General features: G+C 35.3%; 1 protein-coding gene across 1 annotated transcript in view; it reads right to left on the bottom strand.

Annotated features, from left to right (window-relative positions):
- LOC130020585 (transmembrane protease serine 11E-like) overlaps nucleotides 1–13,860 on the bottom strand; it is an 83,952-nt gene that overhangs the window by 13,411 nt on the left and 56,681 nt on the right. Inside the window, exons 2-5 of the mRNA XM_056111177.1 lie at nucleotides 11,510–11,634; nucleotides 8,360–8,481; nucleotides 5,814–5,881; nucleotides 1,159–1,322 (exon numbers count right to left, since the gene is read on the bottom strand). Of these exons, the coding sequence (XP_055967152.1) occupies nucleotides 1,159–1,322; nucleotides 5,814–5,881; nucleotides 8,360–8,481; nucleotides 11,510–11,634 (479 nt within the window). The remainder of the gene's footprint in view (nucleotides 1–1,158; nucleotides 1,323–5,813; nucleotides 5,882–8,359; nucleotides 8,482–11,509; nucleotides 11,635–13,860) is intronic.

The raw sequence follows: 13,860 nt of genomic DNA, 5'->3' as shown, positions 1-13,860 counted from the left end.
AAGAAAAGAAAATGGAATCTGTAAATGTACATATAAATATGCATTTCTGAATGATGAATGACCTGTTAGTGACAATGAGTATTACAAAATTTTTTATTTCTATTGATATTGTATGTAAAAACCTATTAAAGAGATATGAAATTTTTTTAAAAATAAAATAAAATCTCCCTTTCAATAAATAGGACTAGTCATCAGATTAGACCTCTGATTAGGCCTATTAGATGTTATATCAGCATTCTGTATTATTCTTAATTTGTCCTGTTCTTGTTTTCAATGTGGCCATATCCGATATTGTATCTACAGGTCACATGCATGTAATGCATTCTTGAGATGTGATTGGCCAAAGTTGAAATGTGCCATAAAGCAATTAGTAGGTAGCTTCTGTGCACTCAAAAAACCATGTCGTGATAATTTTTATACCAGTTACTTATTAAAGCAATAAATCTCTAAATATATAAATTATTTAAATAGATTTTGCATGTTTAATTTGTTTAATGTAGCTTCTGCACAATTTAAGATCATATACATAGCCCACATGGTGTTTGCATAAACTAGCATTGTATATACCTTGTAAAATACCCCCTAATCAGACCCTTATTTCTACTGTGTATCTCCTATGTTTCTTACTTTCTAGTAATGAGATGCTAGATGCTTTCACTGCTTTTTTGATACCTTTGTCCCTTACAACCAACCCACATACACAACATAAATAAACTTTTTATATTAGTTGTATACCAAAATTAAGCCTAAGTGGATTATAACTTTGTCATTGGTAAGTGGTCTAAGGAAAGAAACTATAACAAAGGTTTATCAATAGTATTTGAAGGCAAATGTATAGAAGGTCAAAGCCTTTTCACTATATTACAGCTCAGGACATCAATGAAAACAACAAAAAAAGAATAATAAACATATAAAGTTGCTTTTTTCACTGGAGCTTAGAACTTAAATATATGACCTAAAATAGAATAAGAACTCAGAACCAGGACCTAATGCCAGAAATTCCAAAAAAACATAGGACCAATTTCATTCCAAAGAAATATTCTGCTATGTCCATGATAGAGGGTGGGAAATGGGGGCGCACTGAATCAGCACCTAAAATTAAAATTATCATGGAAGCATTCTATGTAAGAGAATTAAACTAGACAGAAATAAACTTACTTTTAATTTCAACTGAATCCGGATCTAATTTAGGGGGTCCTACAGCATCGTGTAGTTTTTTATGTAGAACATGTTGAATCATGTAATTTATGCTGTCAGGATCTTCAGTAGACCGGAATTTAAAAATCAGCAGCATATGAGCCAACACCCCATGGTTCTCTTGACTATACCAAAAAAGAAGGAAAGGAAAAATTTTGTCTTAAAATATATAGTTCAGCATAAAATTTGTGATGATATCATCGTTTTAAATGTACTATTCCTTTGAAACACATAAAGACTAAAAGAAAAAATTAATGAGATTTTTAAAGATCCAATTTGTTCTTTTTATATTCCTGTTGTTTCTCACACAGAGAATTTTCAACTCATTCACCCTGATTTAACTTAATTTCCAATAACAAATCTTTTCTGTTTTTTGTTGGTTTGGGTACCACACCTAGTAGGGCTCAGGGTTTACTCCTAAGTCCATGCTCAAGGATCACTCTTGGCTGGGATCAACGGACCACATGTGGTGCCAGAGATTGAAACCATGTTGATTATGTGTAAGTCAAACACATTAGCTGCTGTAGTATCTCTCTGGCCCATAAATCAATTATTTCTAAGCAATCTTCAGGTCTTCTAAACAACTCCTAATCCTAAGAATATCAGAAAACTTGTCTAAATTACATTGATCTCATGTGATTATACTTTTATGGTACAGGATTAATTTGCCTTATTGTTCTTGAATAGCTATCATCTCTGAAACTTTGTAACTCCCCTTTTTCTTTTTCTGTCAACTACTCTTTTTATCATACAACCAGACCCAAAAAACTTACTCCTACTATTCCATATATACAGTACCTTATTTTTATACTTTATTTATAAATTGTTTAAATTTTACATGTTTGTTTGTTTAAATCAATACATTACTGTATATGTATATTAGTGTATATATGCATATATATACTACTTCAGTAGCTACTCACATAAACAATAATCATAAATATAAATTAGAACATTAACTTTAGGGGAAATTTTCTCTATTAAAACTTTGATTATACATTATCTCTAATACAGCATTTTTACTTTTAGAAAATTAGTCTTCAAGTACAGTCTTGGATGTACAAATATATACATACATAGTTCATATCAATAATTTACCTTTTATAGAGTCATGACTTACAAAAACATTAATGTTTAATATACTAACATTAAATTAATGAGCTAATATTAATGACTATGTTGATGTCATATTCCTGCACTGCACCCACTGGGATGGTGGCCATAACACTCTACCACTGTTCATGGTTGCTACCACAGTACTGAGGTTAGGAGCTTGACTTGCAAGTGGCAGACCCAGATTCGGTCCCTGGCACCCTATTTGGTTTCAGAATCCAGCTAGAGTTCCTCATACTAGTGATGAGCTCGAAGTTGGAAAATTGCATGCATGGAATTTGATCATGAATGACTGTATATTTGTGTGCTATGAATAACTTCATAAATCAACAATACCTCAACAAAAATATTGTTCAAAAAATCCAATATAAGACGTAATAATACAAGTGACCATTTAAAAAATCACTGTAAAATCAACTACAAAACATCCCGTATTGACATGTGATATTTTCAGCTAAATTATGAATTTTATCTGTATGCAGTTATTGGAAAGATGTGCAAATTAAACAAAGAAGTTGTATAAGTTATAGAATTTTTGTAGGGATATATTTTCATTTCTGTTTCATCTAATATTATTTTATTTGAATTTTATATGTTGTTTCATTACCTTATAACCTGAAGAAATATATATGACTTTAAAGAGATTAATGTCATGTGTGTTATACCCTGTCATGTATATTATACCCTTTCACTGTTAGCAACCCCTACATTATTCTTTCTTCTCTCCCTTAACTATTTTTATACTAGTTGGAAGAAAAATAACTTCTCTCCAGTTATTGAATTTACCGCTCACATACTATCATAGCAAATCTGTTAGAAATGATAAACCACGTTTGTCTTCATAGTCTCGTCTTTGCTCTCTGCTACTTTCACTTCTACTCCCAAGTTCCTTCTCTACTTAAACAGGAATGACTCCTTGCTGACAAATACAGTGCATTCTTTCCAGTTGTATTACTTAGGCCTCTCAAAAGTGTTTGTCAGTATTTGCCACTCCCTTCTTGAAACTTTCTGTCTTTACCATAAACTGTGCCTTTTGAGACATTTTCCCTTTTTCTTGCTCATTTCCTCTTCTTTTTTTTTTTCATTTTTTTCATTTCATCTTCCTGTTATTCGTCAAATGCCTCGAGCAGGCCCCAGTAACGTCTCTTTCATCCTAACCCTGAGATTATATTCAAGGTTCTTTAGGAGAATGAGACCCATCATTGTTACTGGTATTTGGCATATTTGGTACGCCACGGGGAGTTTGCCAGACTCTGCCCTGTGGGCAGGCTATATTCGATAGCCTGCAAGTTTGTCCAAAGTAGGTAGGTAGGTTCCTCTTCTTTAGGAACCTATTTTCATTCCATTTTGTAAAATATTATTGTTCATCATCATTTTTTTGAATTACTATATTTTAGAATCTAAATTTATATCCATTATTTTCCATACTTTGAGTTAAGGATGAGTAAATTTATACCTTAGATAAGTTCCCTTTTCCTCTTTCAGGCCAGACTCATGTTTTAGATTCTGAGACTCATTTGCTTCCCTACAATTTCAATTCACCATCTCTAACATTGAATTTTTCTCTCCAATAAATTTTTATTTCTTCCTATTGTACTAACAGAAGAAAGAATAGTAAGCAACAAGATTACAGAAATTAAGGAATACATAGATTGGAGAGTGACCTAGAACATGGAGTTGGTAAGCCTTAGTTATTCACATATAATAGATGGCTGTGAAAAGCATGGGATGATTCATTATTACAAATGGATTTTCCTTGAATTCTGGAATTTTTCTGTTAAAGTTCCATGTGCATACATCCATGAACAGGTGAGTAGTTTAGAAATTAGGAAAACAAATGTTTGAAAATAGAAACTAGAAATTAAGTAGCATACGAAGCCATAATACTGGGTGGGCCAAGTTCCCTTGAGATAGTGACAATTTAAGGATGGAGAAGCAGGTTCATATTCAAGAAAGAATATTTATTCCTCCCCCATCCCCCCGACTAATACCACAGACTCTACGGCTTTACTACTGCCCCAGCAAGTGCAAATGTACTAGAATTTAGCCAGCCGTGCCCTGAATGAAACAGTCAACTTCGCACTTTCCCTGAGCCCTTCTTGCCAGAGATCTCAAACAGTGGACTTCTCAGGATCACCTGGGGAGGTGGCGCATAAGCAGATAGCACTGAGGTTTGGAACTGGGACCCAGAACTTTCTAGGCATTGAGTCACTTTCTGGTTCATATTATTGCCCAGAATAATATTTTAAACAACAGGAAATAAGGAATTTTCAGGAGAAAATAGTCAGGGTAACATGTCAGAAATGTCAGTTAGTTAATAAACTGAGAAGTAATTTCTGGAAGTCTTGTCATTAAAATAATTTTGATAGAACTCAAAGTATTTTTGGACATGAAGACTATAATACATATAAAATTTAAAATGTTTACATGGTATTTAATTAAATACTATTTTTATTTTGCTTCTAGTTTTAATGATCATCAGATTTGGGCCTTAGTTAAATATTTGGGTCAGGAGGCTGGGGAGACAATCCGAAGGGTTCAGAGTATATGCATTGCATGAGAAAGCCCAAGTCCAACTCCCAGTAACACATGGCCTCTGGAGCTTCACGAATGTAGCCCTTGTAACCCAGAGCATCCCAGGTGTAACCCTGATGGTCCCCAGAAACCAGGACCCAGAGATATTGTGGTTCCGAAGAAACATCAGAATCACACAATTCTGAAGTTTATTCAGAGAATTACAAAATACTTCAGGCCTGAATAAACATCAGAATCCAGCCAGGCAGCAGAGTATCACCATAAGTGCCTCTACTTCCCAAGCATTCACAGGAAATTTCCATACAAAATTACAGGGTTCATAAAATTACTGATATAAACCAAAACAAACAACTGATGAGGAATAGAACGAGGAGTTGAAGAGAAACCTCATCTACTCCATACTTTCCTAGAACACTGCGAATGCCGGGAATCTATCCTAGGGTCCTAGTTTTGTGAGGTATGCATACAATCACTGAGCCCCAGCCCCGGCTGTTTTGTTTAGTTTAGCTTTGATTCAGGGGAGTCACATCCAGCAGTGCTTGGAGTCATGTAGGAACCATGCAATGCTGGGAAAATGAACCTAGGGCTTCCTCAAGCAAAGCATACTCTCTAGTTCTGGAGTCATCTCTCCAAACCCCCTGAATTTTTTTTCAATATGTATGTACATTGAACACATTTAAAATAACATTTTCTATAGAACCAAGAGATGTGGCTTAGCTCCTTAATTAAACTAATTATTTCCCAAAACATTTATATAACCCAGCCCTCACTAGTACCTCTGCCCCTCAGAAGTGAAATTGCAAGTGCTTTCTTATGTAAATTGTGGCTTACACATAACATCTGCCTAATGGATATTTATTAAATTAAGTATCATTTATCATTAACTCTTAAAATTTATTTACTACTAAACAGGCTAACGGTTTCAAATTCAAGTTTTTTTCTGAAATCAGCACCTTAAACATACATACCTGAACCTAATAATGTGAGATTTGACAAAGTCTCTTCTCAGTGGAGAATTATAAAATGCAATTTTTACCTGTTGAAAACATATTCAAATATGTAAGTAAAAACAGTGTTCTGAAATTCTGTAAATTATACAAAGCTTTAAGATACTTAACAAATTTAGTACAGTGGGTAGGGTGTTTGCCTTGCACACGGCTAACCCGGGTTCGATTCCTCCATCCCTCTCAGAGAGCCCGGCAAACTACCCAGAGTATCCCGCCCGCATGGCAGGGCCTGGTAAGCTCCTGGTGGCGTATTTGATATGCCAAAAACAGTAACAAGTCTCACAATGGAGGCATTACTGGTGTCCACTCAAGCAAATCGATGAACAATGGGATGACAGTGACAAGGAACAATAGTAGCAAGACCAGAAGTGACCTCTACTGTTAGACTCAGAAGAGACAAAAGGAGAGTAAGTACTTTTTTTTTTTGGAAAGTAAGAGTAAGAGTACGTGTTCACATTCTGAGATAAAGGGTTTAGGACGATGAAGGAAATGAGATCACTCTGCCCAGTGACAGTTGAGTCATGGAAATGCATGTATACCAATGTCACATGGTTCCCAAACCTGGTGAAATAATTACTCAATATTCTTGCATAACCTGTAGCCAATTTAGCAATTACAGTGTTCTTAGGAAGCCCATATAAACTAGGGTACTTAGTCTAAAATGCCCTATAAGATTTTTCTCTAAAAAGGTAGAATAATATAGTTAGATCAGATTTTTTTTATTTAAGTTAACTATAGGTTAAATCTAATTGCTCCAAAGTTAAACTCATCAATTGTCTCTTGTTTTCCTATATTTATAATTACCAAATACAATTACAACACTCTGATAATTGATTGATAGAAACAATGAGTCTTTTATTGTTCTTATATTTTGTTAACTCCTCAGTCTTTGTGCTGCTTCAGCTCAGGATGGCTACATCAGTTCAGCACAGTATGAATGAATCCTCTAATGATAGTGCTCATTCCAAAAGTTTAATTTTTTATCAAATATTTTCATTGTCTTTAGCAATTTTAAAATTCTAAAATATATTGAAATTATTCTGGATGTCATAAAATTAATTTAGTGACTGCTGCAGACAATGAAAATAGCTATTTTTTATGGCCTTTTGAGTTTCATTTTCTTTATCTTTTTTGTTTTGTTTTGTGTTGGGTTAGGGGGAAATGTGCTAAAACTGAGATGTGCTCAGGGTTTGCTCCTGACTCTGCACTCAGGATCATTCCTCACAGGGCTCAGGGTACATATGCAGTGTGAGAGGTCAGACCTGAGTCAGTCACATGTCAAACAAGCACTTACCCGCTGAACTGTCTCTTCATTCACCCACACCCAGTTTTCTTAACTTGTTTGTTTGTTTTGGGGATATACCCATAGGTGTACAGGGTTGACTCTTGTCAACCTTGTTTCAGGGTGCCATATGAGGTGCCTGGATTGGACCCAAGTTGGTTGCATACAGGGCAAGCACCTTTCCAGCTGTTCTATCTCTCTGACCCCTATCTTATACATAGATAATTATATTTGAGCCTTAAGAAAGAGATAATTTAGATATTTCCTGATTTTCTGTTTGTAGATAAAAATACAAACAAGTTTAGCCAATTATTCAACACGGTATCGAAATCTTCAGGCTTTTATTCTGTCCTTAAACTAGAAATTGGAACCTGGAGATAGTCTATAAATATTTTATTCTAATGTCTTAACTGTGTGCATAATGTTAAAGCAATAAGTCAAATAAATGTCACATTACTAGCTAGTAGACACTATGACCAGGTATCCCAGTTTTTCTTTCCATGGATATTAGCAAAAGTACAAATTAAGTCCTAAGTGCTCTGGTTATGATTTAAACTCATTACTCAGACCTTACTGTCTATACTGATATATTTTCCAATTTTTGAAATATGTGATTTATCTATTAAAGATAGAGATAATCCATAAATTCCCTATACCAAAAACTGATCTAGGATTCAATATTTTAAAACAGTTTTCAAAGACATATCATAGTTTTAAATTGATGGCATTTTGCTCAGGTGCCTTCTTTAGGAAGCTTAAGAAACAACATTTTGAGTTACTTCCACATCTCAGAATTCCTTTATTCTGCTGATTAAGAACCAAGGAGGGATGAGTGTGGGAACATAAGAGAATGATGGGGTAACTTGAATTAGAACTACTTCAAGTTACTTATTTGCTTAAATGAGTTTTGTCAGTTTTGTTTTATGTCTCTCATGGATGCCTTCCTTCCATTTGTCTGCAAATGAGTAGAATGGATGTTTTAGAAGGCAAGGCAGGGGTTGGAGCCATAGCACAGCAGGTGGGCATTTGCCTTGCATGCAGTTGACCAGAACTGGCTCCCTGGTATCCTCTGAACATCTCCAAGAGTGATCCCTGAGCACAGAGCCAGTAGTAACTCCTGAGCACTGCCAGGTGTGGCAAAACAATAAATACAAAAAACAAAAGTGATAAAAATTTTGATAAATGGTGACAATAAATGCCATAGAAATTGAGAGGAAATCCTTACCATTGATTCAATTTTCTGGCTCATTTCTGTGAAACTTTTAGAAGCTTCTCTTCCAAATTCATCATATAATTTTTCACTTGTGAATGACAGTGTACTGTAATAATTGTATGTCTTCCTTTGGTCTGTAATTAAAGAGGAAAAAGTTTATTATGCATTTAATCAGAGGCATGCAAAGGATTATCACTTCTGTGTTAGAGAGTTTCTAGGAAGAAAATTGGGGAAAAAATTGGGAAAAAAATCTCTATCCCAGTTCATTCTCTCTGTCAAAGTGTCCTGGGCTTCTTGGCTCTCTGAGAATAAAAAACAACAGCACCAGCATCATGAGATTTAGAATGCAAATGCCATAAAGAAATGTTTGGTGCTGTGAGACATTATACAAACACTGTGCTAAACCTGTGGGCTACTTACTCATGTGTTTTCCATCCCTGAATAAACCACAAGAGGCAGCAAGTCACGCCATCTGAGCATCCAGACAGGGCAGAAGGCAAAAGCTTTTCAAGAGAAAACTTATTTCCATATTTTAAAAGTAGAGTTCTCCCAGTCCATTGAATTATGTGTCTTCTCTGGCTGTGAGAACTCCAGTATCATGAAATATATGTTGGCTTTCAAAGTAAATGAAGTTAAGGATTAGAAGGCTAGAGATTCAGTAAATAGGACCTTAGCAAGTTAAAGTTACCACCTGCCACCATCATTCAGGGACATTATTCACCAGGCCCCTTGTCACTTTATTTGTTGTCTCTCATCAGCCGTCTTAGAGAATTGCTTGTCTGTTTCCTTAGCTGCTGTTTCCACTTTCTGTACCTGGTTTAAATAGCCTATATTTGGGGCCTGATGAAGAATACACATAACTTTTCATCTACTTCTCTGCACATAAAGCAAATTCAGAATCCAGAAGATCTATTAAATAAATATCAATGCTAAACTACATTTTCTGGACAGCTCTGTGTGTGTGATATAACATGAGATCCAAACCACAACAACCAAACTTAAAAATTTTTTTCTGTCAAGGAAGCAGACTGGGGTGTGGGAAGGAGACTGGGAACATTGGTGAATGGATGCTGGCACTGGAAATGGATCAGTGTTGTAAACTGTATATTTGAAACTCAAATATGAATGACTTTATAAATTACTGTTCTTCAATTAAAATATTTTAAATATCTCTCATGGCACTGTCCTTCCACTGTTCATCGATTTGCTCGAGTGGGCCCAGTAACATCTCCATTTTTTTGAGACTTGTTGTTACTGTGTTTGGCATATTGAATACATCACATAAACATACATTATACATAAAGAGTGTAAGTGGTAATAGAGAAAGAGAAGAAAAGGGGAAAAATAATACTAAATCTTTTCCCCCAAAACAAACTTTTAAAATATAGTGAATTGTTCGCTATAGCTTGACCTCATTCGGTTTTGTTTTGCTTTGCCAAGAGCTCTCAGGGGCTATTTCTGGTACTGTTCAGGAGGGGCCCCTAGCAGTGCTTGGGTGATCATATATGGTGCCAGAATTCAAACTGGGTGGGCCAAGTGAGAGGCAAGTACCTTGTCTCCTATACTATCTCTCCTGTACCTGGGTTGTTTTTTTTTGCCTACGTAGGTGTGCCAGATCCTAAATGTTCATATCCTATATCCACGTGCTCAAGCAGAGGGTTCATCATATATGGTAGTCACATACTCATCACAATAATCACTATTTATTCAGGTGTGCTGTGTGGGAAGTGGTAGTTGTATGTTCTCTATTAGTCAGCTTATCACTCAAACAATAGGATCCAGAAACAGATTACTGTAATATACTGCCAGGTTTTCAATTTATGCATATGAATGACATCTGTAAGATCTGTAACACTTGACTTGGGAAAAGCTAGAGAGGTTGCAAAAACCATTTTCTTTTATTCAGTTAAAAAAGACCCCTATCATTACTATGAACTGCTTATAAAGTCAGATAAGCAAAATTATCTCCCTAGTAAATGGTATATATGTGACTCACTTATTTTTTATACAGTACTAAATAGTTAGGTGTCTAAATATATGACTGGATCTTGCTTAGTGAGTAAAATTGAGTAGGCATTCGTAGAGAAGAATGTTATAATATAGTTATATTAAATATATTTATAATTAAATATAGAATTTTTAATTATTTTATTTTTATTAAATACTTCAAATAATGTATCAAAATTGAAATAACCTACATTTAAAGATCTGCATGTGGGTAAATTCTATACTTCCCCCAAAGTTTTTAAAATAATTTTTCTTTAAACTGTTCAGAAGTGACCCAGTTTGTTTTGGAAATTGATGTTGAAATTGTGTCGGTTAATGAAAGAAAATAACCAGTATTCAGGTAACTGTTTCTCTTTACAGAAAGGTAACTTTAGCAAGTTCTTTTTTTTTAACTTTAGCAAATACTTAGTTAAATTAGAATCAAGTAATTATCTTCTTTGTATGCAGGGTCTGGAAGATCAAACAATTATCTTGACACTAAGGGAGATATTAAACTAGTAGGTAATACTGGAGTCAACAAATCATAACCTGAAGATGAATAAAATAAAACTTCAGAAGGATTGTTAAGCCCTGGAAGAACAATTCTAAGAACCCCCTAGAGATCTTTCTAATAATACAGCACATAAAATATCTAATTGCCACTAAGCAAACTTCTTCATAATTAACCTTCTCAGCATAACCTATCCATTTTAATCACTTGCAATATATCACAATATGAGACTTATACATAACAGAAACAGACATTTATTTAACATTATATCACTGTGAAATTGTCCCCTCTACCCACCCAACTCATTAGTTAGTACAGAATGCAAGTTACTTCTCTAAGATCCCTATTCATTTATTACATTTTTTTGAATTGTGATTTTGATGAACGGGAATGATTTTAAGTTCAAGATAATGGCACTATGTTCTCAAATAACTTGCAACATTGGAATCCTAGGATTTTCCTCTATTTACATTTTTAATGCTTGTTAGTAAACACTAAAACTAGAATTCTATCACATCAAACCCTCCTTGACTTGTGCGTTCTTTGAATCAGCTATGCAAATAGGTTGCGGTAATAAATAGTAAGTCTGAAGTAAATTGAAAGAGGAACATACATGGGGAAATATTTAGGGCAAATCACATGACGCCAAGGCAGCGGGTACTTACTGTATCTCACATAATGAACAATGAGTCCAATGCACACTGCCAGCACAATCACAGACACGAAAGTAATGAGGCCGATAACCCAGGGCTCCAAGCAAGTTCTCTTCCTGGCCCTGACTACAGATGGCCTGAGAAAAGAAGTGAATTAATTTTATCACAAAGATATAGACCATATCTAGGGTAAAGCAACTATTTCTTGGGAATTTAAATCAATCAATTAGATGATAGAATCCAGGTTTTTTTTGGATCAGACTCAGGCCACGGCCGCCTAAGTCAATCCTGTCTTTGACTGCCTAACCTTAAGCAATTAATGGATAATTAGATCCTATTTCCTCATTCATATAATAAAGATGAGAATTACAGAAGCTATTGATAGGATTACTGTACCAAGTGGATCACTACGTGTAGAGTGGATCACTACGTGTAGAGTGTCTGTAATCATGATTAGTATGTAGAAAAGTCTATGTAAATTTTATATATGATTCACTGATCTGGTTGGGTGTAAGAGCACTCAATTAGGCAATATATGGGCCATGGAACTACTTAATCCTATTTCAATCAATCACTGTAGAATCTTTAAAAGACTATAAAGGGTTCTATCATTTTCAGAGATTTTTCTAAATGTATTCTTCTTTGGTTTTTCTGATTATTGCCAAAACAAACTTTGAAAAGATACATTAAGAGATAAATAGAGATGATCTCCAAAGAATCTGAGATTTTGAGTGCCCAAGAACAGATGACTGGTTAAAGAAACTTTGGAACAGCTACACAATGGCGTACTATGTAGCTGTTAGAAAAGATGAAGTCATGAAATTTACATACAAGTGGTACTACATGGAAAGTATCATGCTAAGCAAAATGAGTCAGAAAGAAAGGGATAGACATAGAAATATTGCATTCATCTGGGGAACATAAAGTAACAAAATAGGAGACTAACGCCCAAGAATGGCCGAGATTAGTACCAGGAATTTTACTCCATGGCTTGGAGGCCAGCCACACATGCTAGGGGAAAAGGGGGCTCAGATAGAGAAGGGAACACCAAATAAAAGGTGTTGGGAGGATCCTCCCAGGATGAGAGATGCATGCTGAAAGTAGACTATAGACCAAACATGATTGCCACCCATTGCCTCTTTTGCAAACCACAACACCCAATAGGAGAGAGAGAACAAAAGGGAATGCCCTGCCACAGAGGCAGGGTGGGAGGGGGGGAATGGGGGGTGGGAGGGATACTGGGATCCGTGGTGGTGGAAAATGGGCACTGGTGGAGGGATGGGTATTTGATCATTGTATAATTGAAACCCAAGCACAAAAATTTGTAAGTCTACAACTGTACCTCATGGTGTCTCACTAATAAAAAAAAAAATGAATCTGAGGTTTGTGCTTAAATTTGCTTCTAAATTTCAGCAATGCTGCAGAAAGTGTCTTCATGAGACTCTCAACTTCTCCCATTTGTTTGTTTTTTTAAAAAAATATATACTGGTAGAATATGTTAGTCAGTCTTGTTTTTGTTTGCTATGTAAAGTTCCTTTGTTCAACAAACCTTAAAAACTTGGAAAAATACAGTCATTCGAGAGATGGGTAAAGAGTTTTAGTATGGTATTATTAAACCTCATGAGTTCTCATTCTGATAAGAAATAAGAGTCATATATTCTTATCTCCACAGTATTGTCTAATACATGAGGGCTGGAAGGAAATTGTGGAAATATCCTGAAGGAACACAGAAATTGAATCAGAATAACATGGTGAGAAGCCTAGTCCTCTCCTTACCAGCTCTGTGACTGGCATATCATTTAAACTCTGAGTAAACTTTCCCCAACTATCAGTAAGGAACAGGATACCCATTCGGTCCAAAGTACGTGGTTGACTATGAGACTTTAAATGAGATCATGATTTTGATAATATTTTGAAAACTGCAAAGTTTTTCACATGTACATTTTTTAAATTTTTGCTTATAGAAACTCTAGAAAAAGCATTTTTTTGGTGATATAGGACCAAGAAGTGATGGTTCTCATTTTGATCCCTGCTACACCATCATCACATCCTGCCTTGCTCTGTTTACGGACACCCTGTTGCCTATAGTGTTGTCTACGAGAGTCAATACTGTTATTGTTCTGTGATCTCTGCCCCTGCTAAAGGCGCTTAGGTGCAGTGGAAGTCTCCAGGGGAAGGTCTCCTCCCATTCCAACGCTTTTCTCATGGGGCAGTAGCCAAGGAAACTTCATTTTCCTCTCTCCAATCTCTTCACCTCTGGTGTTCCCTTGAGTAGAATCTTATACACCTGTTCCTAGAACAGCAATTATTGCAATATAAAGATTCCTCCGTGAGATTTTTTTTAATGCACAAAAGTCCTCGAA

This window comes from Sorex fumeus, unplaced genomic scaffold, assembly GCF_029834395.1.
Source record: "Sorex fumeus unplaced genomic scaffold, SorFum_2.1 ptg000013l, whole genome shotgun sequence".
NCBI lineage: Eukaryota > Metazoa > Chordata > Mammalia > Eulipotyphla > Soricidae > Sorex > Sorex fumeus.
The sequence above is the reverse complement of the archived record's forward strand: the minus strand, read 5'-3'. Positions and strand labels throughout refer to the sequence as shown.